This window comes from Plectropomus leopardus, chromosome 12 (assembly GCF_026936395.1).
Source record: "Plectropomus leopardus strain MGB_pleo_1.0 chromosome 12, ASM2693639v1, whole genome shotgun sequence".
Classification (NCBI taxonomy): Eukaryota; Metazoa; Chordata; class Actinopteri; order Perciformes; family Serranidae; genus Plectropomus; species Plectropomus leopardus.
In genome coordinates this window covers 27451143-27478967 of record NC_142187.1, presented here as the reverse complement: position 1 = coordinate 27478967, position 27825 = coordinate 27451143, and the positions used below count along the sequence as shown (strand labels likewise).

The 27825-nt window shown below is 38.1% G+C and overlaps 2 protein-coding genes across 4 annotated transcripts; one reads left to right on the top strand and one right to left on the bottom strand.

Moving 5' to 3' along the window:
- The first annotated feature begins 1426 nt into the window (after positions 1-1426).
- rgs20 (regulator of G protein signaling 20) lies at positions 1427-18664 on the top strand. Of its 2 annotated transcripts, none has more exons than XM_088085690.1 (5): positions 1427-1826; positions 9844-10010; positions 12263-12337; positions 12431-12665; positions 14819-18664. In XM_088085690.1, exons 1-5 carry the CDS (start codon positions 1638-1640, stop codon positions 15005-15007), a joined length of 855 nt encoding a protein of 284 aa, XP_087941816.1. In that variant the 5' UTR covers positions 1427-1637; the 3' UTR covers positions 15008-18664. The 2 variants fall into 2 exon arrangements, with proteins under 2 accessions (XP_087941816.1, XP_042353833.1); XM_042497899.2 differs by lacking the exon at positions 1427-1826 and adding an exon at positions 6280-8240 and having other exon boundaries at positions 14819-18663.
- A 1333-nt stretch (positions 18665-19997) lies between these two features.
- tcea1 (transcription elongation factor A (SII), 1) lies at positions 19998-27575 on the bottom strand. 2 transcript variants are annotated; one of them, XM_042497759.2, is made up of 10 exons: positions 27335-27575; positions 25316-25378; positions 25133-25238; positions 23532-23634; positions 22838-22983; positions 22651-22707; positions 21975-22129; positions 21663-21809; positions 21209-21280; positions 19998-20403 (listed from the first exon to the last, which is right to left on the bottom strand). In XM_042497759.2, the coding sequence occupies exons 1-10, from the start codon at positions 27407-27409 to the stop codon at positions 20395-20397; spliced, it is 933 nt and encodes a 310-aa protein (XP_042353693.1). In that variant the 5' UTR covers positions 27410-27575; the 3' UTR covers positions 19998-20394. The 2 variants fall into 2 exon arrangements, with proteins under 2 accessions (XP_042353693.1, XP_042353692.1); XM_042497758.2 differs by having other exon boundaries at positions 22838-22986; positions 27335-27572.
- Positions 27576-27825: the final 250 nt, after the last annotated feature.

The window sequence follows — 27825 nt, the reverse complement described above, 5'->3', positions numbered from 1 at the left end:
AAAAAAAAAGCCTTCGACATTTACTCATCTCCTTTTTTTTGCGTCTCTCTTGTTCACAGTGCCAGTATTACTGTCTTCTTTGGTGCTCATAGTGTCAGTAAAATTAACTGAATGATTGCATGTCAGACTGTTATTGTCTGTGGCTCGATATAACATCCATGTAGAAACAGAGCATTTCAGTGTAATAAGGACTTACTTTTACATCAATATGCTAATTAACTTTTAAAAAAATTATATTATACTAGACTGAAATTATGGAAGTTCTAAATCTGACTGTGTGAATGATTCATAAACTACACTCCCTTGTTGTCTTTTTAATAATGTGCTTGTCCAAAAACTAGGGGTCGACAGGTTATCGGCCTGGCTGATTATTAGGGCTGATATTTGGCATTTTGCTGATTATCTATATCAAGGCTTAATTTTAGTGATCGGCGTTAAAAATAATCAATTAGAATCTGCGCTATTTTTATTCAATCATTTCTAGTTTAAAGTTTCACTTGACTTTATAAAAAAAGGTTTCTGGGAGCTTTATTTTGCATATATGATATTGAAAGTTTCTGATTTTTTTAAACATTTGCTAAAGGAATTTAAACAAAGTTTTGCTTTGGAGTTTGTCATATTCTAAATTCTAGATTTTGACAGAAAGATTTTCATTTTTATCGTAAATGCATTTCAGTTCCAAATATCGGTTATCGGTCTCATTAACAACCAATAATTGGTATCGACCCTGAAAAACCAATACTGGTTGACCCCTACCAATAACCCAAGAAGTGACAAAGCATGAAGCCTGCTGCAGTGAAATATGATTTTGATACAACCACAGGGACTATTGCGTTCCTGCTGCCAAAGCAAACACTGAAAATAGTCCCTTGAATCAAAACAAATCTTGGAAAGAGAAGCAGGAGAGCAAACCAAACAAATGGTGAGAGTTTCTGTCTGTCAGACAACATGGAGCGTCTTGAAAATGACACTGACGTGACACTAGCCAATCAATTACTATCAACTGTGTTATCAGTTGATGGCGTACTTTTAACTTTGTGGCTTTGTGACGATGACAGAGAGCTGCAGTCAGTTGATTGCTCACACTGAGGAGCTTTGATCACTGTTTATCCTTGTAAGTGTGTAATGAGCAACATGAAATGCAACAAGCTCCTCAGCAGCGCACAGTGTGTATATATTAATAGGGCTGTGTGTACATTGTGGCCATATGTTTCTTCTACAAAGTCCATTATCAATGTGTTTTAATCCATTCGGTTCATCAAGGAGCGTATACAATCACAAATGAATCCACGTCTGTCACTCGTCTTCCTCTACGTCCATCTCACTCAGACTCTAAGACCTCCAGGCTTAATCTGTCCTAAGCTGGTGAGACGCAGTAAAGCACAGAGGAATCAGGATTGCATCTAGTGGGGACATTGTCCTAATCCCCTTCTGCCCTCTCCTTTGTAAACACTCTTCTCTTCGTCAGGATCACTGATGCTTTTTTTCCTCTCCGTCTCTCTCTATCTCTCTGCCACAATGTGCTTCAGAACAGACGCCGGGAAAACATAGAGGAAAAGGAGCAAGGAGCGTGGATTTTCTTATGATTTCGAAGAGACTCGGGCCTCACGTGGCGAGTGAGGCCTCATGGTCAGAGCATGCCATGTGCTAGAGCGGTGAGGCAGTGGGAGATCAGGCCCACGTCTGCTCTGCGGGGGATCAGACGCACCAGGGTCCTGATGTGGCAGCAGATACGGGGCCTGGTCCGGGCCTGCCGCCATGGTGTGGGATACCCTGTGAACTACAATGACTCGGTCCCACAGGAGCAGGAGATGGTGTGCCTTGAGGTATGGGTGTGTTGTAGTTTTTTCCCCACCCAATAAGCATTGCTTTTTTGGAATAATAGTCTTCATTTTCAAAAACATGCCCCTGATTTTTACTTTGGAGCCTGAGAAAATTGGTTTGATTTCTTTCAAAAACATTGGGAAGAAAGCAATGAGCAACTTAACAACACATTGCCCAAAAAATAGCAGGAAATGAGTAAAAGGTTCCAAGAAAATGACCTGAAAATAAGCAACAAAAAGAAAAGTAGAATAAAAACAAGAAAATGACCTGAAAGCCTTCTATCTCCAAAATTGCCATTTTTCAGGAATTAGAAAAAACATATTTTTAAAACCATCCAATGGAGATAGGAGGTTTAGTCACAAGCTTATATAGACATAGAGGGGGACCAATAAAATTAATTTATGAAAAACTAAAAAGAAAAAGAAAAGAGTGAAATACCACAAATAACAAAATAACACACGTCTGTCACTGAAAATATTCCATCAAAAGCTTAACAAAGTATATTTAATCTATCTCTACACATCTATTAAACATTTGTTCCTTATTTTTATATCTTGTTTGTGGTTGTAACTGTTGTCTGAGCATCAGCAGCTCTGTTTTGCTTCTTGCCAAACTTCTATTTAGGGACATACTTCCTGTCTGAATGAGGCCTAAGAAGATTAAAAGAAGATGGTGTGTCCTGAAATAGTGCGATACCAGTCATTACAAATCTAAATTAAGTTGCTGTCAGACTCACAAACAAACACAACACACAAATGCATGGCAGCTATAATAACGTGTTAAAGATGCGGTATTTATTAGAGACATTTTTGGAAAAGTGAATGCATTCAGGCGGTTCTAATTATAGTCTGGAGGTGTGATTTTGCTTGGAAGCAGTGATCATTCCTAGTAAATGGATAAATAAAGACTGTGATAGCTTTCTGGACCCTCTAGTGCCCTCAGGTCTTCAGTGGCTACCAAAAAGTCCCAAAAGTTAGAAACAAAAGTCACAGTGAGGTATCTTTTTATTACTATGGTCCGTATTTGTGGGACAGCCTGCCTGAAGACCAGCAGAGGGGTTGATATTTTTAAGAGCAAACTCAAGACCTTGGACTATCACCTTACAGAAATCCCTCATATGTGGCCACTCCAACGTAATAAGGGGTTTGCCTTTCCATTATCACTCGTACCTATGTCGCCTTCGATTTGGGAATGACAGCTAGTGTGGTGGCTGCAAAAGAAATAAATCATCTAATGTCTGAACATCCATCGTCATGCTTCTTGGAGTGTTGTCATGAGCAGAGAAGTCGCATAACATCACTCAGTGGAAATGCAGTCATCTCGCAATTGTGTTTTATCAACATTTCGAAAATATTGCTTAAGTTATGTAGAAAACTATAATGGAAACCCGTCTACTGACTCAAGTGACATCACTTGAAGCAATTGGTTAGATTTCTCATAGTTCTCTCTCGAGCCACAAAAAAGCTTTATGTCATTTTTTTCACATTAGCAGCAGAAAGCCCCAAAATCTGCACTTGTGGATGTTAATTTTAAGATGCTAAGTCATACTGTTTAACTGTATTTTTTCTTTTTTTGTTGAATAAATTCATTAATCCATTTGAGATTGAAACTCATTTTCCATAGCAGACACCAACAATCAACTTTCAGAGTGAGCAACATGCACAGAAACAGCACTGCAGCTTTGCTTTTCCTGCTATGACATCTTTATGCCATTAAGGATCAAAACCTGTGTGGTAGTTAGTAACAGAGAATTTAACAGCCACTTGTTTAGTTATATCCACCCGTTTTTATTTTAATAACCAGTTTTATTTCATTTCATTGAAGTATTTAAACTCATAGATAGCTTCTAGGACACAGTGGAGAAAGGGCCTTATTGCACAACAATAGGCCTTTTTAATCATTTTGACTTGTCAGTAGGAAAAGCACAGGTGTAATTGATGAAACTAACGATAAATGATAACTAAATTGCATTTAGTTGCTTTGATTTCAGGATCTTGAGTGCTGGCTCACTGTAAGACTCAAGGAACACAACAACGCCATTATTAGTGTTAATAGTAACACCTGTACTTTTCCTACAGTGACCAGTTAAAAATGTCTGTTGTGAAAAAGTTACTTGAGTTTCATGCCACTTTTTACTTCTACTCAACCACACTTCTGAGAGAAATATTGTACGTTTTACTTCACCACATTTATCTGAAAGCTTTCATTACTTTATAAGTTAAGATTTTTGCATAAAAACATATAATAATATATAATAAACATAATAATAATAGTTTTTTTTGTTTGTTTTGTATTTCCAATTATACTTGAGTAAAGAGTGAGTATACTTTCTTCACTGCTAGCAAAAAGTGCTCATCTTTCACAGTTATGGGGGGTAACTGTAAAATCTGAGCTCCTGGTGATAGATGTCATTGTAGCATGTATGTTATTCTCACTGTGCTTAATTACTCATGACCCATACAATAATAAATAGATAGGAAATAAGCGCCCCTTTTGCTGGAAGACCAGATGAAACTTGGGCTTAATGGAGATGATCTGTTGAATGAAATCATGAGCGTAGTGAACCGCTTTTGTAGTTAGAGGAAGACATCTCAAGGGTTATATGTGGCAATAAGAAGTTAATAATAAATAATAATCACTTTATTTATCCAGCACATTTAAAAAGAGTTTACAAAGTGCTTAGACAAGCAAATCAAAGCAGAAACAGGATGCTCAAAAGGCAACACCAAAGAGCTGAACTGAACACAACTGAGACAAAACTAGGGAAGAATTAAGATCAAATTAAAACAAAAAAGGACAAAAAAATTTCAAAATGTCAATAAATGGGCTCAGAGCCTACACATTTCAACTTATCAGGGGCATGCAAAAACAAGTTGCAGCTCACAGATGTACCAAAGCTGATGTCAGGTGCCGGGCAATCAGAGTGGCTCCAGATAATTGTCACAGGTGCAATCACTGAAGTGAGAGTGCACACACTCAGGTCTGGATGTTGAAAGTGCTAAGACCATTTATTAAAAGCTTAGACTTAGACAAAAAGTTTCACTTGAAAGACTCTAAAATGTCTTTAAATTAAATCTAATAGAATTATCTTTATTACGAATCGGTGGTGGTACTTTGGACAATCATTTTGCATGTTGCCTTAGGTGAGGCTGATAATGTAATGCTTAAGTAAAAAAAGAAAAGATGCAAATTGGTTACAAGGATTAAGACACTAATTGTATTTTATTAAATTGAGTCTGACATTTACAGAACAAAGAGCAACCTGATGATTACACCTGGGGGAAACTTAATTAGAGGAACGATGACAGCAGGAAATAGAAATCAAATATGCTGTTGCCATCTTTGTTGCTATGCTTGGGTGATTCACCGCTACCTTCAAAATCTCACAGATGCCATGCATGATCTCTGGAGATGTTGGTGACCACACTTTCATCTCTGGTGCCTGTCTGCATGTTGACCTACAATGATGGAATCCACAGTTAATTCTTCCTCCCTCAAAGCTCCACAATGCTTTGAATCCCCTTAATCACACACACTGTAAGGACTTTATTCATCCTGTCCCCCCAGCTCTGTACTCTTCCGTGTGACCTTCAGACTCCCTCCTCCACTTGTGCCCTCGGAGGGAAAAGTCTGTCAAAATCACAACAGCGTAAAGTATCAGTCGCTGCTTTGCGTGTGTATGTATCAATCTCTCATGGCTATTTGTGGGCCTGTGTTGCATAACATGAACACAGGGGAAGGTGTTAAATGGAGTGTTGTGGAGAAAGTCACATGCTCATATCTCTGGAGGGGAATAACGGCGTGTGGATGGGCAGGGCATGCCCCAGTTCAGCACAGTAATTAATCTGGACAGGGAAAAAAAACCCACTTCTTTCTACTACTTTTTGACAAAATCACAGAAGAGATGCCTAAATTTTAAGTGGTTGGATATCATACAGCAGTACCAGGTCTGTGTTGTGTCAGGCGCTGTAGGAGCACTGCTCATTACAGCGTGGGACATTAATTTTCTATATAGCATCAAAAAGCATCTTGACTAACAATGTGACCCAGACAGTAAATGTGTTGGTGTAAACTAAAGTAGATAATTAGATCAAATACAGTATGTTGTTCTACACATTAGCAGAATAGGCGGAGTGCCATCTGGTGTTTGTACAAAGCAAAACACTATGTGCACCTAAAAGGAATGCATTAATAAGGGCGTACAGTAGATTGCATTAAAAATGCATGTGTGAAAATGTACATCCAAAGATCTCCAGCTTAATTCTGTATCACCCTAGAAATAAAGTAGCAGAGCATAATACTCACACAAACACTTAAAATATCAGAGATTATATTTAATTTCATGTGATTCATGTCTTGCAAACCGTACTGCTCACAAATTCACCAATTGGAGGCTTTATCAGTGCTTAACCATCATGTGCATGGAGCGCATCATGTCAGTGCTGCAGTTGTAGCTGCCTTCAGATGGCAGTGTTGTCATCTGGATCATTATTGGTTGCAGGCCTGCAGATCACATTGAACAGCAGGGGCCTGGCAATCATCTGGGAAACAGTTAGATTAAATGCTCAAATGAAATGCACTGTGCATAACTCGCATTAAAAAAATGGCAAACTATGATTGAATGTGAAGTTAACTTCACAAGGATAATGCAGATAAACACCTGCATGGGGAGAAGCCAAGCCATGGATGCAATGTTTATTAAGTTTTAAATAAATCGACTCTGCTGTGGCTGAGTAGTTTTTAATTCAGGTTAAAACAACCGGATGCTAAAGATTCAGGATAAAACAGTAGAGGAGATAATAGTGTGAATGTGAGTCAGTGTGTTGTGTGCAATGACATAAATGTGGTGCATGTGAGAATATGTATGCCGTATGTGCGTGTAAATTTAGGGACGTTGCACCAAATTCTAGGCCCTATAGTGTTTTCTGTGGGCCCCCCTCCCTTGCTCTCTTGATCCATGTCTCTCTCACACACCTTTTTATTTTATGTTATGTTACAAAGTCTGTTTGCTTTCTTTCTTTTCCCTTTCTTTCTTTTCTTTTTGGAACTGCAATTTACTTTTCTTGGGGAAAGACATGACAGCTGGTGCTCCAGCCCAAGCAGTCACTCACTCAGCTCTTGCTGCGTTTAGAGATACATCTTAGTGCAGGGGCAGACTGAACCATTCTGCACTTTTAAGGAGTCGGAGGGGCTTCAGAGAGCTACCTTTTTTTTAAGGATCTTTATATTTCTTATTTTTAGGGATGCTGTTGTTCATACTTTATATATTTATATACTTTTTAATAGCCTTTTTAGAAAAGCAACATTGGCCATTAAGCCATATTGAACATTACACAGTGATTTTTAAAATCTTTATCATATGTTACATGTAGTTTTTATTGCTTTATCAGTACGATTTGGGTTAGTATAGTAATTTATTTTCGCTTTTGCACTTTTTGTTTGTTTTTTTGTTTGTTTTGTTGTTGTTCTTTTTTTATTTTAGATATCTCCTGTCATTATGTTTGATTGTGAATGTAGCTGTTGTGCAAAGTAATCTCCTTTATCTGTCTATTTCCCACTGCGGCCTTGAGTAATCAATTCTACTGGTAAAAAACACACATGGCAATACATATAACATAATTATAATAAGTCTGTATTGGTATATATATCATACACTATATTGGTGTATATAAAAAGAAAGCAATTAAAAAAAATAAGAAAAACTAGACAGGAAAAAAATCAACATGAGCAAGAGCTACTGTAATCCATCTACCATTTAAAGACATTTCCACCATAAATTGATGCATAAAAGGCGAAAGTTGATGCATAAAAATCTCCTAGGAGGATGGATCCCAAACCCTCAGTTTCTCATGTGCCCCTCCCAATTTTGAAACGAAACTTACGCCCCTGGATGTGACACTAAACTTCATAAATGGTGCAACATTTGCTGTCAAAGTCATGCTATCCTTCAGAGAGGTTTAGTCCAAAGCTGCAGCTTGTTTCAGCACCATAGACAGCGACTTCGGGCTAAAGGCACATATCCGCACGTGCCAACGAAATGGTGGCTTTTGGGGTAATATTTATAGATGTTTTGTGCGTTTTAAATACTTTCAATGAAATATGAGCTCGAGTGAGGTGTGTGGGTGTTTTCTTCCTGTTTTCATTGCTCTCTCTTTATTATAAACTGACACCATGCAGCCTTGGGTGCTTGAATAGTCTGTTTCCAGCCGCGCGCGGGGCAGGTTAAAGGACCTGCACTGTAAAAACCTGTGCCATACTGTCGGGGTTTACTCTTCACTGGGCTACTACGAGCTGGAGATAAGACGCATGCGTACTGACTTGAAGCAGCCGGTCGGGGAGAAAAAAATCCTTATGTGCCATCGGATGTAATCAAGGCAAAGAATTACCTCTTCTCGCTGTGCATACATGGTGAAATTGTAAGTACTGGTGACAAACCGATGTATCATTGCACGGACATGTCGTGAGCGGAGCGTTTTAGGGCCGTTTCCCGGTATTTGAAATGGCATGTCACTATGTTGCTGTATACAGTGGGGCTTTTAACAGATCTAGGCAGTGTCTTTTCGGTGGTTGTCCAGGGCGAAGAAGCTCTACGGTTCTTCATGGTGGCACTTTCCATTGATGGTGTTGTGCGAGTTGATAATTGCAATGTTTTTTTTTTGTTGTTTTGTTTTTTAATCGTTCAAGAACCATTATAGCGTAGTGTCGCTCACATTTCTGCTACGGTAAGGTGTAAGCAAAACGTCGGTTTATTTGGTGTTATCATGATTTATCCTTTGAATGGATACGACCACCCCCACCCCCCATTTCATCGTCTATAGCCGTTGAGTCAAGCCATAGCGCACTGCAATTGTGTCAGCTTTGAAGTACCCGACACCTAACGCGTAAAATATGCCATTTGGCAAGACGCACGAAATCTGCAGCTGCTTTGAATCGGAGCGAAACCGCGCTCGGATCCATTTTAGAAATGACCAAATGGTATTGTATTCACTGAAAGGCTGTGATAGAGCGGTGCTGCGGTTATAGATTTGCAAGCTGCGCCTTCGCCCCCCCCCCATGTACCAAATCTCCTGACATTTTTTTTAAAGCATCGTTTCTTGTGTCAGGTAGTAGCCGGATGGTGCCTTGTGTTGGAAGCCACAGCTTTGTTACATAAAATGATCTGACAGGATTTGGCAGCGTCTGACCTGGTGATGACACATTTGTTAAAATCAGACAAGAAGTCATTCTGTGAGCGGAGCCTGTCTGTATCTATAGGCCTCCAAACCTTAATGGGGATTCTGTTAGACAATTATAATATACTAATTCCCCATGAGCATGATAAATTCTGCCCTAAGGTGCATGACAGAGTGACAAATTAAAACCCTGAAAAAGAGACAGATATGTACATTATTTTCACGTGCATTTAATTTTTTTGCTCCTCTTGGGCCCAGTGAGCATTGCAAATCCTTTAATGCACTGCTTTTACTCAGGCAAATGGGATATTTTAAATTTTGGATTATAAACATTGAGGCCATGGTCAACAATCCATCCCTTTCACACATGCAGTTGGAGTGTATAAGGCAACATACAGCCAGTGTGGGATTAGAGGCACTGAAATGTGCTTGGTGGGTGCATATTTGGCAGCAGGAAAAACAAAAAATCAGCAAATTATTCTTCCATACTTTTCCCCCGAATTGAGCAAAACAGCATTCCTTTACAGTGTGACCTCTGGGCATGCCAGCACATGCTCTTACTAGGCTCCAACCAGAGAGCATCAGCAACACTTCCTTCACACATGACAAACATACAGGTGTCAGCTAGTGAGTGGTGAATTAAATAAATCTGATCAACCTGAATGTGATCAAAGTGCTGGTGTAATGGATGATTTCACACTGCTCTTTGGTGTCATCACAGTGCTGTCCGCACACTGGCACTGATTTCATACAAATCCATCGCAGGTCAAGAGATTTTCTTACCACAAGATAAAATCTCCTCATGACATATAAAACACTAAACTCAGTGCCTCTCCTCTGTCTGTAGCCCATGGGATCAGAGCGGATGGAGATGCGAAAGAGGCAGATGTCGGTGCAGCAGGAGTCGGCAGCGGGGGGAACTGCACCGGCCCAGCAGGGCCAGCCGGGCCAGGCCAACCCACGGGGCTCAAATGCATGTTGCTTCTGCTGGTGCTGCTGCTGTAGCTGTTCCTGGTAGGTCTCCCCACCCGAGAACTCGCTGGTCGTGGCGCAGCATGTCCGACATCACTGCACACAGAACAGCACAGCCTGAGCCACTGTGTAGCAGCAGCAGGTTCTGGCTCCAGTCTTATACTCTTGGTATTTTTGCACGAAATCTGTGGACGTGCAGCAGCCTTACTACAATGTAAAACCTAAACATCAGTTAGATATCTACTGAGAATGTGACAAATGTGAGATCTTCAAATCTCTGCAGTTAAGTGAGCAGACTGTGAAAAAACAAAAAATCGAACAAAATTTAGAAACATTTATATATAAGCAAACATACTGCTATATAGGGTTGCAGTAGTGTAGCAGTTTTTAGGTTGGAAAATTGACGGTTTTCATATAATTTATCGCATATCGCAATATTTTCTGAGGCAGTTATCGCAACGTGAAAAACTCATACCGTTGTAACCCTGTGCTACCACGTACTGTAGTATTTATGTATGTATCTGTCATGAGTATTTATATATCTACCTGCTACATCTGTTTTTAAAATGAACAATGAGCATTCATTCATATTATTGATTAATCGACTAATCATTTAATCTATAAAATATAATGAAAATTGTGAAAAAAAATCCAGTGGAATTTCCAGACTCAAGGCGACATCCTGAATTTTTTTTTTTTTTTTTGACGGACCAAAAGCCTAAAAATCAAAGATAATACAGTTTTACTATCATAGAAGACAAAGAAAGCCAGAAAAGATTGATTTTTAAATGTTTGAAATAGGGCTGGCACAATAACAGATTTTCACTCCACAATTACCGAGGCCAAAACAATTCACAATCACAATAATGTCATAGTATTTATGGAATTAAAAAAATACATCTGTCTAGACTCATATATGTAGTGAAGACTGTAAAGGAATTTTATAAAATCATAAAGTGTAATTTTATTTTAAACGGCATGTTAGCACTATATTGACTTGTATGAGTCCACTAAATAAATTCTAGTAAGAAACATGCTGTCTTCCCTCAGAAACTATGTTGACAGAGGAGTGAAGCTTTGTCACTATGAGTGGGGAACGACCAGAGGAACAGAAATGAACACAAAGTTGTAGCCACGTCAGTAGAGAGAGCTTGAAATATGGACATTGCTGCAAAGACGCTACAAATTCTAAAACTCGAATGATTCACACACATCTTCCTCCCGCAGCACAGAAGATCTATACAATCACTGCTCTTCAAGCTGGGCACTAGAGCTGGGTATTATTTAAATTTAAAAATTAGATTTAAATTTAAAAAGATACCAGTACCCTTAAAATGATGCCGATACCAATATTAACTTCAATTTATACTGCCATTTTTTGTACTTTATTCTATAGTTATCATTTGAATGGAAGCATTCAGATGCAGAAAATGCCATCATACTTTGACATCTCAGTACGCTGACCTGTAAAGTCTGCTAAATACGCCGGGCTCAACTTCACCACACCACAGACTGTACGGGTTGTAGCTGCTGCGGAAGTGCAGCAATCACACGTTGCATTAAATTTAACAGTGCTTGTAATGATTGGCTGCGAGCAAATCATGTGTATAGTCATTTTTTTCCACAACGCATCAGATAGAAGTATAGTTTGATGGAAAAGTTTCAGTACTACTTTCTTGCTGTGTTTTTTCAGTAGATACCAATACTTGGCCCTCGTGGGCACCCAAAATTAGTGTTTTCAACTGAGTAACCAACCGAATGTGAAATATGTTCACAAACTCTCCTTCTGATCCCGAGTTATGGCGTTCAATAAAGTCCAGAAAAGCGTTTTTGCAGAACATTATGATGCCACAGTGAAGCTGACCTTTGACTTTTGGATATACAAATTTCAGAAGCAACATTAAGGTCTTTTTGAGGTATTGCATTCACGAGAATGAGACAGACACAAGGTTACAGTGACCTTAAACCTTTCCCAATCAAATTCTAATCAGTTTATTATTGAGTCTAAGTGAATGTTTGTGCTAAATTTGAAGAAATTTTGTCAAGGTGTTCTTCATTCACAAGAATTAGAGAGATGCCAGGTCACGTTGACCTTGACATTTGACCACGAAAATCTAATCAGTTCAGATGTTTGTGCCAAATTTGAAGAAATTCCGTGAGGTTATCGCCATTATGAGGATGAGATGGATGGACAGATGGAAAACCAAAAACATGTCAGCAGCCACGACCCTCATCTGTGTAAAATCATAACGATGATGCACAGTTAATAATCAGTTTGTCTGTCTCACCATTAGGAATGAAGACCGGGATGAAAGGAACCGAAAGGCGTCTTATGACGTCAAAGAAGGGACCGCGGACTGTGAAGACTGGTCAGTGGATTTCACTGCACAAATATCCACTAAACATATTTGTGGAGGTCAATGTTATATCACTCACCCCGATGTTATCCATGCTCTCTGCAGCCCGAAGCCCACGCTGGAGGAGGTGCGCTCGTGGGGGCAGTCGTTTGATAAGCTAATGTGTTGCCCAGCGGGGAGGAACTCCTTCCGACAGTTTCTTCGCACCGAGTTCAGCGAGGAGAACATGCTCTTCTGGTTAGCCTGCGAAGAGTTCAGCAAAGACGCCAATAAGAGTACGGTAGAGGAGAGGGCTCGGGTCATCTACGAGGACTACATCTCCATTCTCTCGCCTAAAGAGGTCAGAGACAGCTCTTGATTACACTGTGTTGTTAAAAATGAATTTATTTCAAGGGTGAAACTTTATGAAATCACACAAATGTTCATCTCATCTACCTGAGGATGTCTGAAGAAAAGCATTAGCTCAGATGTCATTCGTGGATGGGCTAATGAATTGCACTTAAGGGAGCTACAGTATGAAGACCTTTCTTCATGCTGTTTATCTCATTCTCCCTGATTACAGTCACACTAAGAGATGCATTTGCAAAACATTATATTCTGGTAAAATTGTCTTCCTGACTCCATGTCTACCAACTTTCTCTTTTTCTTTTAGGGAAGTAGATACGTAAGCCAATCAGCGAGTTGACTTAGGATAATTCTAGCATTAACTAACACATATTCAGCATCAATGAATTTTTGTTTTGTGTTAGATTTTTATGTAATAATAATAATAACGATATAGACAGTGTTATATGTTAACAAAATGCATCAATTTATGAAAAAAAATCCTAGTATATTACATAGTAAAAAGTGCCTTCAAACAAAAACAAATAATTAAAAAAGAAATAAAAACCCTAAATTAATACAAATAAAACTAATTGGCAGCTATCTGTTCAAACATAACAAAATTTCACTGATCAGCGCCTCTACATCTGATTAACTAACACGTTATATTTGGTTTATATAACCTTTACAAGAATTTAAAAAATATATAATAGTACAACAAATTTGGGTTATTTGTTGGACTATATATTAAACAGTTTTGGAGTGTTGCAAGGAAAAGTTGTAAGTCACCAGCACCTTGTTGCAGAACGTACAGCGTGTCACCTGTTTCAACAGCCAATCGACTTTTAGTGAAGTCGGCCAGCCAAGTCTGTTACGAACTGTCTGCAGACTGCGTGTTTGCATTTTCTGATATCAGCCCTCTGTCCCTGCTGAGCCTGAGCTACTTACATCCCTGTGACTGTTGACACGTTTGTTGGTCGCTGTACTCATGGTGTGTTGGTGAAGGACGACTGGTCGTTTTGACTGATTAATCAGCGTTAATTATTATAATTATTGTGGTGTATTTATTATGAATACAGTCCATTTGGAGCCAAGGTTGTTTTATTTATGACCGCCATTTCATCACTACTAGAAATGCAACTGTTGCAAGTCACTATCACCATCCTCAATCATATTTTAAGAAGCTGCAAATTACATTATTACTTTACTTTTAATTACATAAGTTTGTTTACTAAATACGTCCGATGGGCATTCTGATGTTTTCTTTTTGCTTATATTTTATTTTATTTCAGGCTAGCTGCCTTAAATTTCCAGCATTTCTGCTCAGCTAAGTTAACCGGCTGCTGATTGCAGGCTCATATTTACCGTACAGACATGAGAGTGATATTAATTTTGTCATCAGTAGGGGTGTAAGAGTATACAAAATTCACAGTTTGGTATGTGCCTCATTTTGGGATTGTGGTTGGGAAAGTTGGGTATTGGATTTATGTGATTTTTTTTCATAGTTAGAGCAAAAATTCAGAGTCATGGCAAAGAATATGTTTTGTGAGGTTACAGTGACCTTGACCTTTGACCACCAAATTCAAGTCAATTCATCTTTGCGTTCAAGTGGACGTTTGTGCCAAATTTGAAGAAATTCTCTCAAAGCATCCTTGAGATATTGCATTCAAAAGTGCGACAGACTTGGTCACCTTTGACCACCAAATGCTAGTCATTCATCATTGAGTCCAAGTGGACGTTTGTGCTAAATTTGAAGAAGAAATTTCCTCAAAGCGATTTTTGAGATATGGCATTCGTGCTAGTGCAACAGACAGATGGACAGATAACCAAAAAATATAATGCCTCCGGCATTATAGTGCGGAGTCATCAGTATAAATAACAAAAAAAAAAGTACAGATGTCAGTAGTGTTAATTTAATGCTCCATGGTAGAATTATGACCTGTTGTTAATTCCTGTGCTGCAGTTTGTGCTTCTTTAAACAGGGCAGAGGTGCTGCAGCAAAAGGCTGTATGAGTCACATGATGTGTTTGTTGAACATTAAACCATATAAATCTATTCTCGTAGACCCCCAACACACAAATATGATCCTGAAAATGAGCATAATAGGGCCTCTTAAAGAATGTGTACATACTGTTTTTCCTAATTTTTACTGCTGTTCTTGACTTGCAGGTGAGCCTTGACTCCCGTGTGCGTGAGGCGATCAACAGGAACATGCAAGAACCCAACTTGCACACGTTCGACGATGCCCAGCTGCAGATCTACACACTAATGCAAAGAGACTCGTATCCCCGCTACATGAACTCCCCAGCCTACAAAAACCTGCTCAACACCCTGTCAGAGCAGTCCCCCGAATCTTAGGGTGGTGATGACCTGTGATATTTTAACTCTCTTTACCCCCCCAACCCCCCCCCCTTACTATTCCCTTTTTTAAACTTTTCTTTGTATGTTCAGAGTAGGATTACATGAACCGGGCCTCGGACCTGGCCCCTCCCAGGGATCTCAGCGCTATTGTGATCTGCACCTGACTGAAGACACTCAGGTCTCAAAATATCTCCCGAGGGCTCGACATCACAAGTACTGCTACAGATCAACATAGCAAAACACTCCAAAGGAATATGAATATGTTCTGTTTCTGTTTTCTTTCTTTTGATAGAAATAATCTATTTTATTTGTGTTCAGAGTTTTTTATGGTCCGTTGTTTTTTTGTATGATTGTTTGGGGGGAAAATGATTCCTACTGTAGACTATATATATTTATGAGTTTGTAAATAGTAAAAATGGAATTGTGGGTATTTTATGTAGAAACGCCTGGTTCTATTAACTGCGTACGAAAATCAAAGCTCAAGTCAAAAGCTACGTGTTAGCTCTACTTGCAGGCAGCTTTGTGGGGTACCGTATGATTTTACCTTGGTTTCACCCTGTTTTTGTTACCTAACCTCACATTTCGGTACCTGTGACAGCAACTTGGCAACTCCAGTTCGTTTAGAAACTGTGCGTGATTGAAACTGCTGTGAGTGTGGTTATCAGTGAAGTAACAGAGAGTAACGATAGCTCTTGTCACGGTGTGCAATTTGTTTCCCTACGAAACTCAAATCAACGGTGGAAGGGTGTTTTAACTTTCTTTACTGAACCACAGAAGATTGCCTATTTAAGACTGATTTTTTAATTTTATTTAAGTGTTTCTCAGTGCACACTTCATAGGTTTAATATAGATTTACCAGTGTGACATAAGAACCGAAGTAATTCTATTTACCAGATAAAGTATTTTTTTATTTATTGATATCTATTGCCAATACAGAAAAAAACAATAAGTACAAATTATATTTAAGTCCTATGGTTGAGTCAACTATACTGTTTGGTCTCTGTCGGAAAATTTAGAATTTGGGGTTTATCTTATGGGCCTGTAATTTCCTAATAATTTCCGTGAATTTTCAAATGAATTTGGTACTCATTTTGGAGGGAAATTGAAATATCCTTTACAGAACTGCCACATTTAAACCCAAGTAAATATTTATTTATTATGCAGCCATGACCGTTAAAAGGGCTGTACGCAACTCTGGCGAAAGATAGTTGATTGTTAAGTCTCATTTCCAGCTCCGTAAATACCGACGCTTTGGGTTCGAGGTCCGGTATGATTGCCAACCCACACTGTAAAAAGAAACTATTTTTTAACTTATAAAAGCTAGTGTCCGGGCTGCCTTAAAATTTTTAAGTTGACTGAATTTGAGAAGACAAGATGAATCATTACAAAATTATCTCAACTTTTTAAGAAAAAAAATAAATAAAAATTTTAAGGCAGCCTGTACACTAACTTTTTCAAGTTAAAGACATTACTATTTACTTTCTTTTGCAAAGCGTCTGTATTTAACGACCAAGAGGTGAGACTCAACAATCAACTATCTTTCTCCAGAATTACACACAGCACCTTCAAAGGAATTGTGTGACATTTTGGGAAACATGTTCATTTGCTTGTTAGTGTTAGATCGGAATATTCATACCTCTCTCATATCTGTTGGCTAAAGGCTCGGACATACTTTCCAAGTTGAATGTCTGTGGATGGACGCATATGGTCTATTCATAGTACAACTATCAGCCCCCAGCAGTGAATGGGAGGGCAGGGAGGTGAGCTGACCGTCATCCTACTACCGAAATCGGGTGAAAGTGAAACTAAACGATGCTGCGGGGTCTGGAGTGATTGTCAACAATCCAACTTAAAATTAACCCGAAATATAATACTACAATCAGAGGCTGGTTAGCTTAGCTAGTCAATATTTAAGACTTTCTTTTCTCTCTCTCTGAGTAGTTTCATTTCCAGTCTTTATGCTGAGCTAATTGGTTGTAGCTTTATATTTAGTTTAAAAACATGAGAGTGGTGTTGATTTTCTTATCTAAAATGAGCATTTTCCATAATGTCAAACAATGCTTCAATTCTCCATTCATGCCACTTGTTGGTCGGCCTGGAGACAAATTTGACAGTTATAAAAAATGTATTTATGAGAGGTGCATTAACTGTTTGTATTTCACCAATAATTAGTACCTAAATACATCCAAATCTTCACGAAACTTCTTGGAAATTAACGGGAAATTACTTAAAAATTAATGGGTAAAATAAAGCGTTTAAATACATTTTCACTTCAAGGTCCAGTGTGTAGGATTTAAGGGATTTATTTGCAGAAATGTTACATAATATTAATACTTATGTTTTAGTTTATAATGACCTGAAAATAGGAATTGTTGTGTTTTCATTACCTTAGAATAAGACGTTTATGGCTACATGCGGAGCAGGTCCTTTTCCTAAGTAGCTACAGTTCTACAGTAGCCCAGAATGGACAAATCAAACACTGAGTCTAGATAGGACCATTTGCATTTTTTGCGTCAGCCACTTTCTTGCAAACTTAGCACACGCGAGAAGTTTCCGTTCTGCAACCTCACCACTAGATGGCACTAAATCCTGCACACTGGACCTTTAAGAAGGCTCACCTGCAACATGAAATTGAATTAAATTGACTGAAATTGACACTGGGGTCCGGCCAGGTCAGCAGCAACACCAAAGCTACCATGCAAGCTGTGTTCATACGTTTAACGAGAGCGTTTCCACTGACTAAAATTGGAGTTGCCAAGTATTAAATACTTTTATGTATTATGATAGTTTTAGTTAAATTACTTTGTTGCCTCACAAACGTCACTCAAAGACAAGATCCTCACATGGCGAAGTGCCTTGACATTCAATTTTATGACATCTTTCTCATGGGCAAAAGTTGTTCTCAGACTCTTGCTAGAAGGGTGGTTACTGGAGCATGAGGCCAGTTTACTGGAAATTGTCCCTCTCTTTGGCCAAATTATCGCATGTGTTTTGTCTTGATTCCTTAGTCGTGACTGCACCGGCCCATTTGGGGTGGCACTACCAAACAGTATGGTGGAGGGTGGTGACAACACATGTCTTTATTCGCTGAAGACAAAACAAGATCAATGGATAGGGCTGTTTGATCTGAAATTCTTGCCAACCTGTGTGCTTCACGGTGGCACTTCTACTTGTCTTAGAGTTAACTTTAACTTACTATGTGCAATTTGAGCTGATGGATACACCGCGCAGATCAACCTCAAAAACACAATCTAAGCCAATGGTTTGGAGTGATGCCTATAAATGTTGTTTCTTCTTCTGTTTACTATATGAAATGTGTTATTTTGCGCTGAGTTTACTAAAGAATACATTTTTAAAAAAAACAAATAATGTGAATGTTTACAGTATATGGTTTAGTTTTTTTTCTGCTACTCTCCAAGAAAATAATGACTTGTGGGCATTTTGATTAAGATAAAATAAAGCACAATAATTTTACCGACTCTGGAATGATTTGATCACAAAACTGCACAAACATCAAGTATTAAAACTTTCCTGGAAAAAGAAAACAACTGATTCTCACACATTTTTTTGTGGACAGAATCAAGGACATGGAAATGTTTGTGATGGCCGATAAATGTCACGCATCGTCACATATTAGAGATGCATTATTTCATATATTATTATTTATTGAAAATAAATTTGCAGTTATCTTACGATGAGGATTATTCACTGAAGATTACTGTAACATTTTCATAGCACACAATATTCCATGACCTTACTATAACTTTCAGTGATTTTTCCCAATTCTGTGACTTTTCCAGGCCAAGAAAATGTGATGGTGAAATTCCATTACTTTTCCAGGTTTTCCATGACCATGGGAACCATGTGATCTAAATATATGTTTTCTGTGCAAGAATATCAAAGTTTTCTTAATGAATTCGAGGCAACATGGCATAACTAACTGATATACAAAAGGTTATATTGTGGCTGAACTGGGACATATCCTTCAATTTAACAGACATTTTCTCATAACTGATTTTTTTTAATGGAAATTGTGTTTTTTTCCAGTGACAACTTGTGACTTTTCTTTCGTTTTATGGGAATTCCTTATAACCATCATTTAGAGTCACATAGTCTAAAGAAATACTCCAACCACAAAATGTCCATTTATAAATTAGTTAGTCGGTGATTATATATAATAATATGCAAAGAAAATGGAAACACCCTGATTGATTGGGGACACGTTTAACAACAGTAAAACTATATCAACATCTGTTTACAAACTCACACAATTTGTGCAGTGTGATTCAAGTCTCACTTATCAAGTTGTATGCTCAGTACTTCCCAAACACATGCATTTTCACTAAAAGTAAAATCTATGTTTTCTCCAAAGCCAGACTCCAAAATTATGTTGTTTTTTTTTTGTAAATGCATGTGTTTGGGAAGTACAGAGCATACAACTGGATAAATGAGACTTGGATTATTCCGCACGGGCTGTGTGGCAGTTTTCTACAATCAATCAATGCTATTTTCCTTGGAAACAAGCAAGACAGTTTTCTCCACAAAATCAAGGTAATTTGTGATATACAAATGGCCATTTGGGGGTGAAGTATTCCTTTAACATTGTATTGAATCTGTAGTACTTTCCTTCCTCAAGTTAAAAGATAAAACAGACTTACTTTAGTGTGACTGCTCTGGATTCGGTTTGTGTGAGGGTAAAGCAGCCCAATGCTCGTCGACACTAAGTGGCTGCACCTGGCAATTAAAAAAAAAAAGCTAGAGGAAAGAGAAACAATTGTGTGTCTTCCCTGGTTGTGCCAATGACATTATCCCGTCCCCCGACAGATTAATATGCATACATCAGCATTCACTTTGATGTAATGAATATTCCAATAACAAATGTATACTCCTCAACACACACAGACACACACAGTGTTTTTGTCTTCTCAGATCCCTAACTGCATTAGTATAATGTTCAAGATTCACATAACCAGAGGAGACTGAAGACTAATGAAAAGCACTTCTTTTTAATCAAATGGATTACACTTTTATTGGGAAATTAAATAAAACAATGCAATGTTGTGAGGGAAAAGCAAAACAACATTGTCCAAAGTGTTAAAACTACATATAAAAAATGCAGATAAAAGAGAATGAGACAAGATTGATCGCATATATTTGACAGTGACAAAACAACTAATAGTCAATAGTAAAAGATTTGGGGTGAGGGCATTGGAGGGGACTGACAATGAGCTCCATCTATGAACAGAATATTTTTTCAAAACCGTAACCGGTGGCATCTTTGTATGGCATGTTGTGTACTATGTACCACGAAATACAAAGCTCCAATCTGTTGCAGAGACAACCTGGTCCAGAAATTTTGCTACTTGTCGGAGTGCCGTGCAGATTCAGCAGAACTAGGACACAAAAAACAAATATTAATACCCCAAATATTTAGATTAAAAAACTGATGATCAAGTAATAAGTAAACAGCTGGAAAAAATTTCCCAGATCAACAGCAACTAACATTTATTTCTTATTAAAAACCTCGACCCAGAAGCAGTGGTGTATTCCAATGTAGCAGCGTATCTCAAACCTCTTCTCAAGAACCACATGTCCTGAGTTTTTTTAGATTTCTCTCTGCTGCAACACAGCTTGACGAAATGATCAGCCTGTCATCAGGCAGCTTCAGGAGTTCATAACAAGTTGATCATTTGAATCAGCTGCGTTGGAGCAGAGAGAGAACTAATACATGCAGGACTAGTGGTACTCAAGGACAGGTTCGCCATGTGAGCTTTAATTTATTTTCTTAATTTTTCCACTTTCAAACATCACTAGTGTTTTGTAAACTGTAGTGTTACATATTTGGTGTAAATTATGAAACTGTGGTTTACATATCTGGATTTTTTTTAACATACAGTGGTACACAAGATATAAGTAGAAGATCTTTAAAGAACAGTTAACTAAATGATTTAGTCCAGTTCTTTTTTCAATTAAATCGATAAATCGATTAGTCTATAAAATGCATAAATAATTGTATGTATCTATTCAATTAATCAATCAAATACATTTAAACTGGACTAACGTATTTATTATGGGTGGGACTTAAAATCCAGGTGCACAGTCTGTATGGAAAGCGGACATGGAAATATTTTGTGGAAACACAAGCTGGATGATGTGTTCCAGGACTGAGTGAATGAAGCCTGCATTTAAGAAACATACCTTCCATCTATTTCCACATTGATTGCAGAAGACAAACGTGGTCATCGGCTCATCAGCACTGCGAGTTTGAACCTAGGAATTAAAAAAAAAAAAACCCACTCACTATTTATTACATCATCTTATCTAACAAGCTGCTGTCTAACCTAACATCAAAGCTACATTATACATTATGCTCTCATGAGCATGCAGCCATACAAATATTACAATGCACCATTATGTCAACTGAACCATGCAAATTGAGTCTTTATCAACTTTTCCAGCAGAGGTGCATTATGATGTCTAAGATGGGCCCCTTGGAAGTAACTTGTGTGTTTAACAGTGGTGATATTGATTATATCTACACATAGCTTTGCACAGATTAGATGTAATCTCTTCTTAAACAAATGTTGCCATCAACCATTGCATCCTTCTCTTGCTTCCACAGTGAAAATAAAGGACAAATGGCCATCTGTACCTGTGTGTACGTGCAGGACTTCCCCTTGCACTTGCCACAGGTGAATAGATCGGTCTGAGTGCCCCCGGTGGTGGCCATCTGGTGGTCCCTGACAGCCTCTTTGGTCAAATTCTTTCTCATTTCCTTCAGCTCATCACTGGCCATTTCCTGCAAAAACAGAAAAATGTAAATTATGATGCCTTTAAGTGTATTGATTTACATCCCATATTGCTGTGACAAGAGATATACAACATATGATCAAGTTAAAACAAGATTGAATTAAAAAATGTTAAGAATTTGTCAAGACAGTGTTGGGATGATTATACTACACACCTCTGCGGTCATCTTAGCCATCCGCTCGGGGGTTACACTCCCACATAGCACAGTCCTCCTTAAATTAGGATTTTTCACATCCTTCAAATTTGAGATTCGGCTCCGCACACGGTTCTTGTATTTCATGTCTGTGTTCTTAAACTCTTGAAAGATAAGTGATGGCAGGTCAAGGAATTCACTTTTTGAGATTGTATTTTTTTTTCATGCTTCATTATAAAGTAGAGCCAAGAACTGCATTGATAGCTATGGCCTCTTAGGTGTGTTTGTGTTAAAACATTTAGTGAATTAACTAGTTCACTAATTAGATAAAGTGGATCCACAAAAGTTTCAATAATTACAACGCTTAACATTTTGCATTTTTGACTTCTCAAACGTGAAGATTTTTTGGTTTTCTCCGTGTGTTACTTTAGGCATTTAGACTGTTGGTTAGACAAAGCAAGCAACTCAAAGTCCAAAAGACATTACCTCGCGCCTCAGGTTTTTGACATATTATGGACTATAACAGTAATTGAAAAATCAATAAATAATGAAAAAAAATGCTGAGCACTGCTCTTATGTGTTTCTTAATATCACCAGCATCTCAAAAACAGTCACAGAACTAATTTAAAACACAGTGGCATCCAAAAAGTAACACCAACATCACTTTCAGACATGTTTAATTCAGTGTTAAGGATATCCTCCTCAATCTGAGCTCCGAGTTCATCGCAATCAGCACCAATAGCAATATAATCATCTGAAAAAAAAAGACCAACAGTCAGACGGTGGACATAAAATGTCACAAATTCTGCCAATAAAGTCGAAAGTAACAACAGATATCCTGTGGTGACCATGTGTTGTCCATATTATTATGAAAACAGGATCACCTCCAGTCTGCAGAGCATTGGCCAGCATCTCTCTGCACTTGAGCCTGATAGAGTCGGAGGTGTTGGGGGCACGAGGGAAGGTGTTGATCAGCGTGTTGGTGGAAACTTCAGCGGGTTCGCTCTTACTGCTGGAGTTACTGCTGGAGCTGCTGTGGGAGCAACAAGAGAGGAGAACTTGAATCAGCTAACCAGTATAAGAAATGCATCCCATTACAGCAGCCAAATGGCAAAAAAAACGTGTTGACCATCAGAAATATGCATTCATAGCTTACGCTCCCAGGACTCTATTACCTTCAGTGTTTCTCAGTACGCACAGAGCTTAGCAAAAAGGCATTTTGTCACTCTGCCCCTTCAACCTGGAACACGTTACAGCAGGATCTGAAGCTGTCCAGACTTATCCCACTAGGGGATTTTAAACTTATTTTAAGGGCACTGAAAAAAAGCATCTTTGGAAAATTGTTCCTTTTTTTGGTATTTTTAATCTGCTTCCACTTTCACTGAAATATTGTATGTACTGTACTGATAAATCTGTCTGTCTGTCACTAATTATTATTTTCTATGTTGTCCGAAAAAGGTCTTTCTTAAGAATGAAACCCAGTGTCTCAATGAGATAACCTGTATAAATAAAGGTTAAATAAAATTTTTAAAAAATAATAAGAAGAAACATAAAAAAAGCAAATATCTTTCGTGTCACCTCTCTTCTTTTGCCTCCGGGCTGCCCTGCGCGGGAGAAACAACAGGTGTCGTTTGCTCTTTCCTCTTTTCATCTGAAGGTTTATCTCCACCGCCGGGCTCATCTGATCAGAGAACAAGTGGCAGAAGACAAGCGAGTATGTAAATAACACAAGAGAGCGACTAAAGAGGACAACATTCAAATCTGTAATGTCATTAATTTTGTATGCTTGCCAGCTGAATAGCAGCGCGGCACTGATTTATTAATTAGCTGTCAACCCTAACCCTAAATAAAATCACCAATTAATTTGTTTGAAACATCTTTTTGAGAAAAAGTCAATGTTCTCTGATCCCAGCCATTTAAATGTGAATATTTTCCAGTTTCTTTACTCTTCTTTGACATTACACTGAATATGAGTTCTGGATGAAATAAGACATTTGAGGACGTCATGAGGACAATGGAGTAGAAGCTCTACTGTGTCTTTGTGGTGGACGGATAAAGGGTGCTCTTTACATGCTTCAGATCTAGCTTATTTTTTCTTGTAAATGGCTCTTTGCATGTGTGAAATATGGTCTAAATTAAAAAACAGAAAATATATATAACCCAAGGCACATTTGTAGGATTTCTGCTAAATTAAAATATGATAATTTACTATTTAATTTTGTATTATTTTTGAAGTAGGCTTGCATTTTATGTTTTGTTTTTATGTGACAATATTTGAGGACGGCATCTAGGGCTTTGGGAAACACTTGTTGACATTTTTCTGACATTTTATAGATCCAATAACTAGTCGATTAATTGAGAAAATAAACAACAAGACAAGCCACCAGGTACATTGTTTCAAAATGGTTTGCATCTTTACGCCTCAACTACCCTCAATGCAGAACGACTGTGGCAAAAAAACGTTTGAGCAACCCCCACATTAAGAAAACAAGCTAAAATAGATTTTTCACAAGAGCAGCAATTTAGCAGAAAAATATAACTTTAGTAGACGTAAAGTGACGTTAATGACTATTATACTGCCACGTAAGGTAATAACTGAGTGATAGTGTTACCTTTTTAAAATTCCATCTTCACCATTTTGTTCATTAATTATGATGATAATGATGGTGATGATAATGGTGATAACCGAAAAGGAAATATAGGAATAAAATCATTACATTACAGAAAACCTGAACACATCTAATAAGGGTTATATCAGAAGCAACATTCAAATACGAAAAATATGACGTGATTCTATACTTGTGTTACAAAATAACTAAAGCTACCTCTTGCTATCAGTGTGGATGTTGTCACTGAAATCTTGACTGAAACTGCTGGCTGCTGCTCATTTGTTTGTGCTGAACACCTCACTTACTCACAACACTGTGGGTTGGATGTTATTTAAGAAAGCCCATCAGGACATGTCTGACAGCTGGTGTGCCCGGAGAGCGATGTGTTACAACAAGCAAGAATTCAAAACTGGCTTGGGCTTCATTAAGCCAATCAGCTCCAAAAAAAAAAGCAATAACTGGCTCTGATACAATCATACACAGAAAAGTGGGACATCATGTCTCCAGGAAAAACACAGATAATAAAACAAAGTCACACACATTTAAGCAGAACTGAAAAGCATTGTTTACCCAAAAGCTTCTTCCACGATTTGATCAGGGACTTGGCGAGGGATGTCACCTCGTCGTCTGTGCTCTGCTTGCGGATGGCGTTAACGGACATCCCAATTCTGGTAGACTGTGGAAAGACAATGTGTGAGGGCTTCAGGGTTTAAGCACCGCCGGTGAGCCTCGGGAAGAAATGAGCAAAGATACCTGAAGCAGCTCCAGAGTCATGGGGATACTTCGCAGCTCCTTCAATAAGTCCAAAGCCCCCGCCTGCAGAAGAGAGAGGAGGGGACGGAGTGAGCACGGTGAGATTTCCCTCTCTCTCTCTTCATCTGCACACATTTATGTCTTAATACTGCACATCACTAACTCAGTTTCTCCTACAGAGCCTTTGTACTTCCTCCTCTCACAGGTTTCCTCAGATTATGGTTGTGCACGGATGATGGCTGCGGTTGCCTCACACCCACTACTAGTTATTATTATTAATCATACTTCAACTATTATTATACACATATCATTATTATTGTCACATACATACACTATCATGTTTGAATAATAAAAAATAGTTTGTGTATGCAACAAATTTGCCATCATAAACTACTTTTATGCATATTCGTGTTTCTATTATTGTTATATTTGTTGCTTTTACTGTGCATCCCTCCCACTACCTTTAGGTATCATTTTGTCATGTGGATTACTGTCATTTTATTGCGTTGATCTGCTCTCTCCACTTTGCGTTTCCCAATCACATGAATTTTTTGCTAGAACACAAAGCAACACAAAAACAAAAAACAATAAGTATTTAAATCTGAACTAAAAGTGTACCTTAACTATGCTCTCTTCAAAGTCAAACTCCAAAACTAAGGTTAAAATAATGCATTTACAAATGGTCATTTTATGGTTGGGGTATTCCTTTAAGTTCATTATTCATTAGTTAGTTAGTTAGAAAATGGACAGGACCGTCTAAGTGTATACTCCCTCCTAATCTTTTTCAGACATGTAATTCATATATTTGCTTAACTAATAATTTATAGTAAAATGATATGTTTGCTGGTCATTGCATTGGTTTATTTTATTGTTCTGTATTGTATTTTATTTTTATGATATTTTACTGGTTTTTCTTCGGTGTGTTTTTACTTTTACAGGTGGATCAGTTTTATTGTATTTGTAGTTCATTAATTTATTTTAATTCAAAGATAACATCCTTGTCTACATGTCTAATTGGTGTATTTATTTTATCTAGTTGAAGAACATATATGAGTCCTGACTGACATATCTTTGTATCTTTTATTAGTTTATTGTTTATCTTGGTAATTATTTGTTGCTAATTATTCTACGATTCATTTTTTTTTCTATTCTTATTTCTTAATTCGCTCATATGGTCAGTTGACGGTTTTATTTTGTACCTGCAACTTCTACCTCGCACTTTGTGCTGCACACTGTGCTTCCACCTGGAATTAATTGTGCTATATAAATTTTATTTGTTTGTTTACCCTTGTTTTTTGTTATTGTTTACATGTTCAAAATAGGAAAAAAAACCTATTGATCTATACAACAAAGTCACTATAACGTTTTAAAGACCAAATGATTACTCGAATATAGTCACCACAGTAATCGATAATAAAACTAATCGTTAGCTGCAGTCATGTTAACGTTAATACGTTAGATTACTTATAGTGTAACTACAGCAGCTAGGCGGCTAACAGTTAAGCATTCATAACAGTAACCGCATTAGCTACTCAGCCGCTTGCAAAATTCCCAAAACACGACTAAGTTCTTCATGACAAGAGCATTATTTTCCTTCAGGTTTTGATTTTAAACTAGCTACTTTATTGCAGTTATCTTTAAATGCCCGCATCCTACATGTTATTGCGCTGTAAGGCACAAAGCTAGCAGGATGCTATGTGGCTAGCCGCTAGCAGCTCATAGAGCCGCTGACAGAGAGCTAGTTAGCTCTTTGCGGCTAACCGGTTAGTCACAGGTAAGTTAGCCATGCAGCTCGTTGTTAGGGGTAACTGTGTAATTACGGGTTGGGGAAAATACTCTAACGACACCACACACTGGTGCACAATTGTGTTGATAATGGCAGAACCGGCTACAGGATGAATTAGCGGGACTATCGGCAGCTAGCCCCATCATAGCGCATTAGCACCAGCATTAGCTCCACATCAACATCAGCCCGATAGGCTAAGCAGCAGCGGGCAGGTAAGCATCCATTCTTCTCACCCCGTTTTTCTTCTGCGCCATTTTATCCATCTTCTTCGCAATTCTGATGATCTCCTCTTCTTCTTTTTTGCCCATGTTGACTGATCTGATGAAATCCAAAATAAAAAAAAATCGGGAGCGAAAAGGAAAGAAAATTTGCGACAAAGAACACGCGACTGGAGTGAGAGCGGCGGCGTCTTCTTGAGGGACCCGGGACCTCACACTGACCCTCCTCCGCTGGAGAGCAGACCTGAGCAGTCGATGCATGATGAGTTCAGGAGAAGTTAATCAGAATCCGATTTATTTAACATGGAAGTGTGATAAGAAAATTGGCTCCATTTTTTTATTTACTCGTAGTGTAGTTGCACAGAAATACGGCTAAAAACGAGGACAACAAAGCAGAACAAGGTAAATGTAAACATTTGTAACACGACATGGGCTATAAAAAGAAGCCACAACAACACAATAAATGAAATGAAATGAAATGAAGAAACTTTTAGTGCCAAAGATGC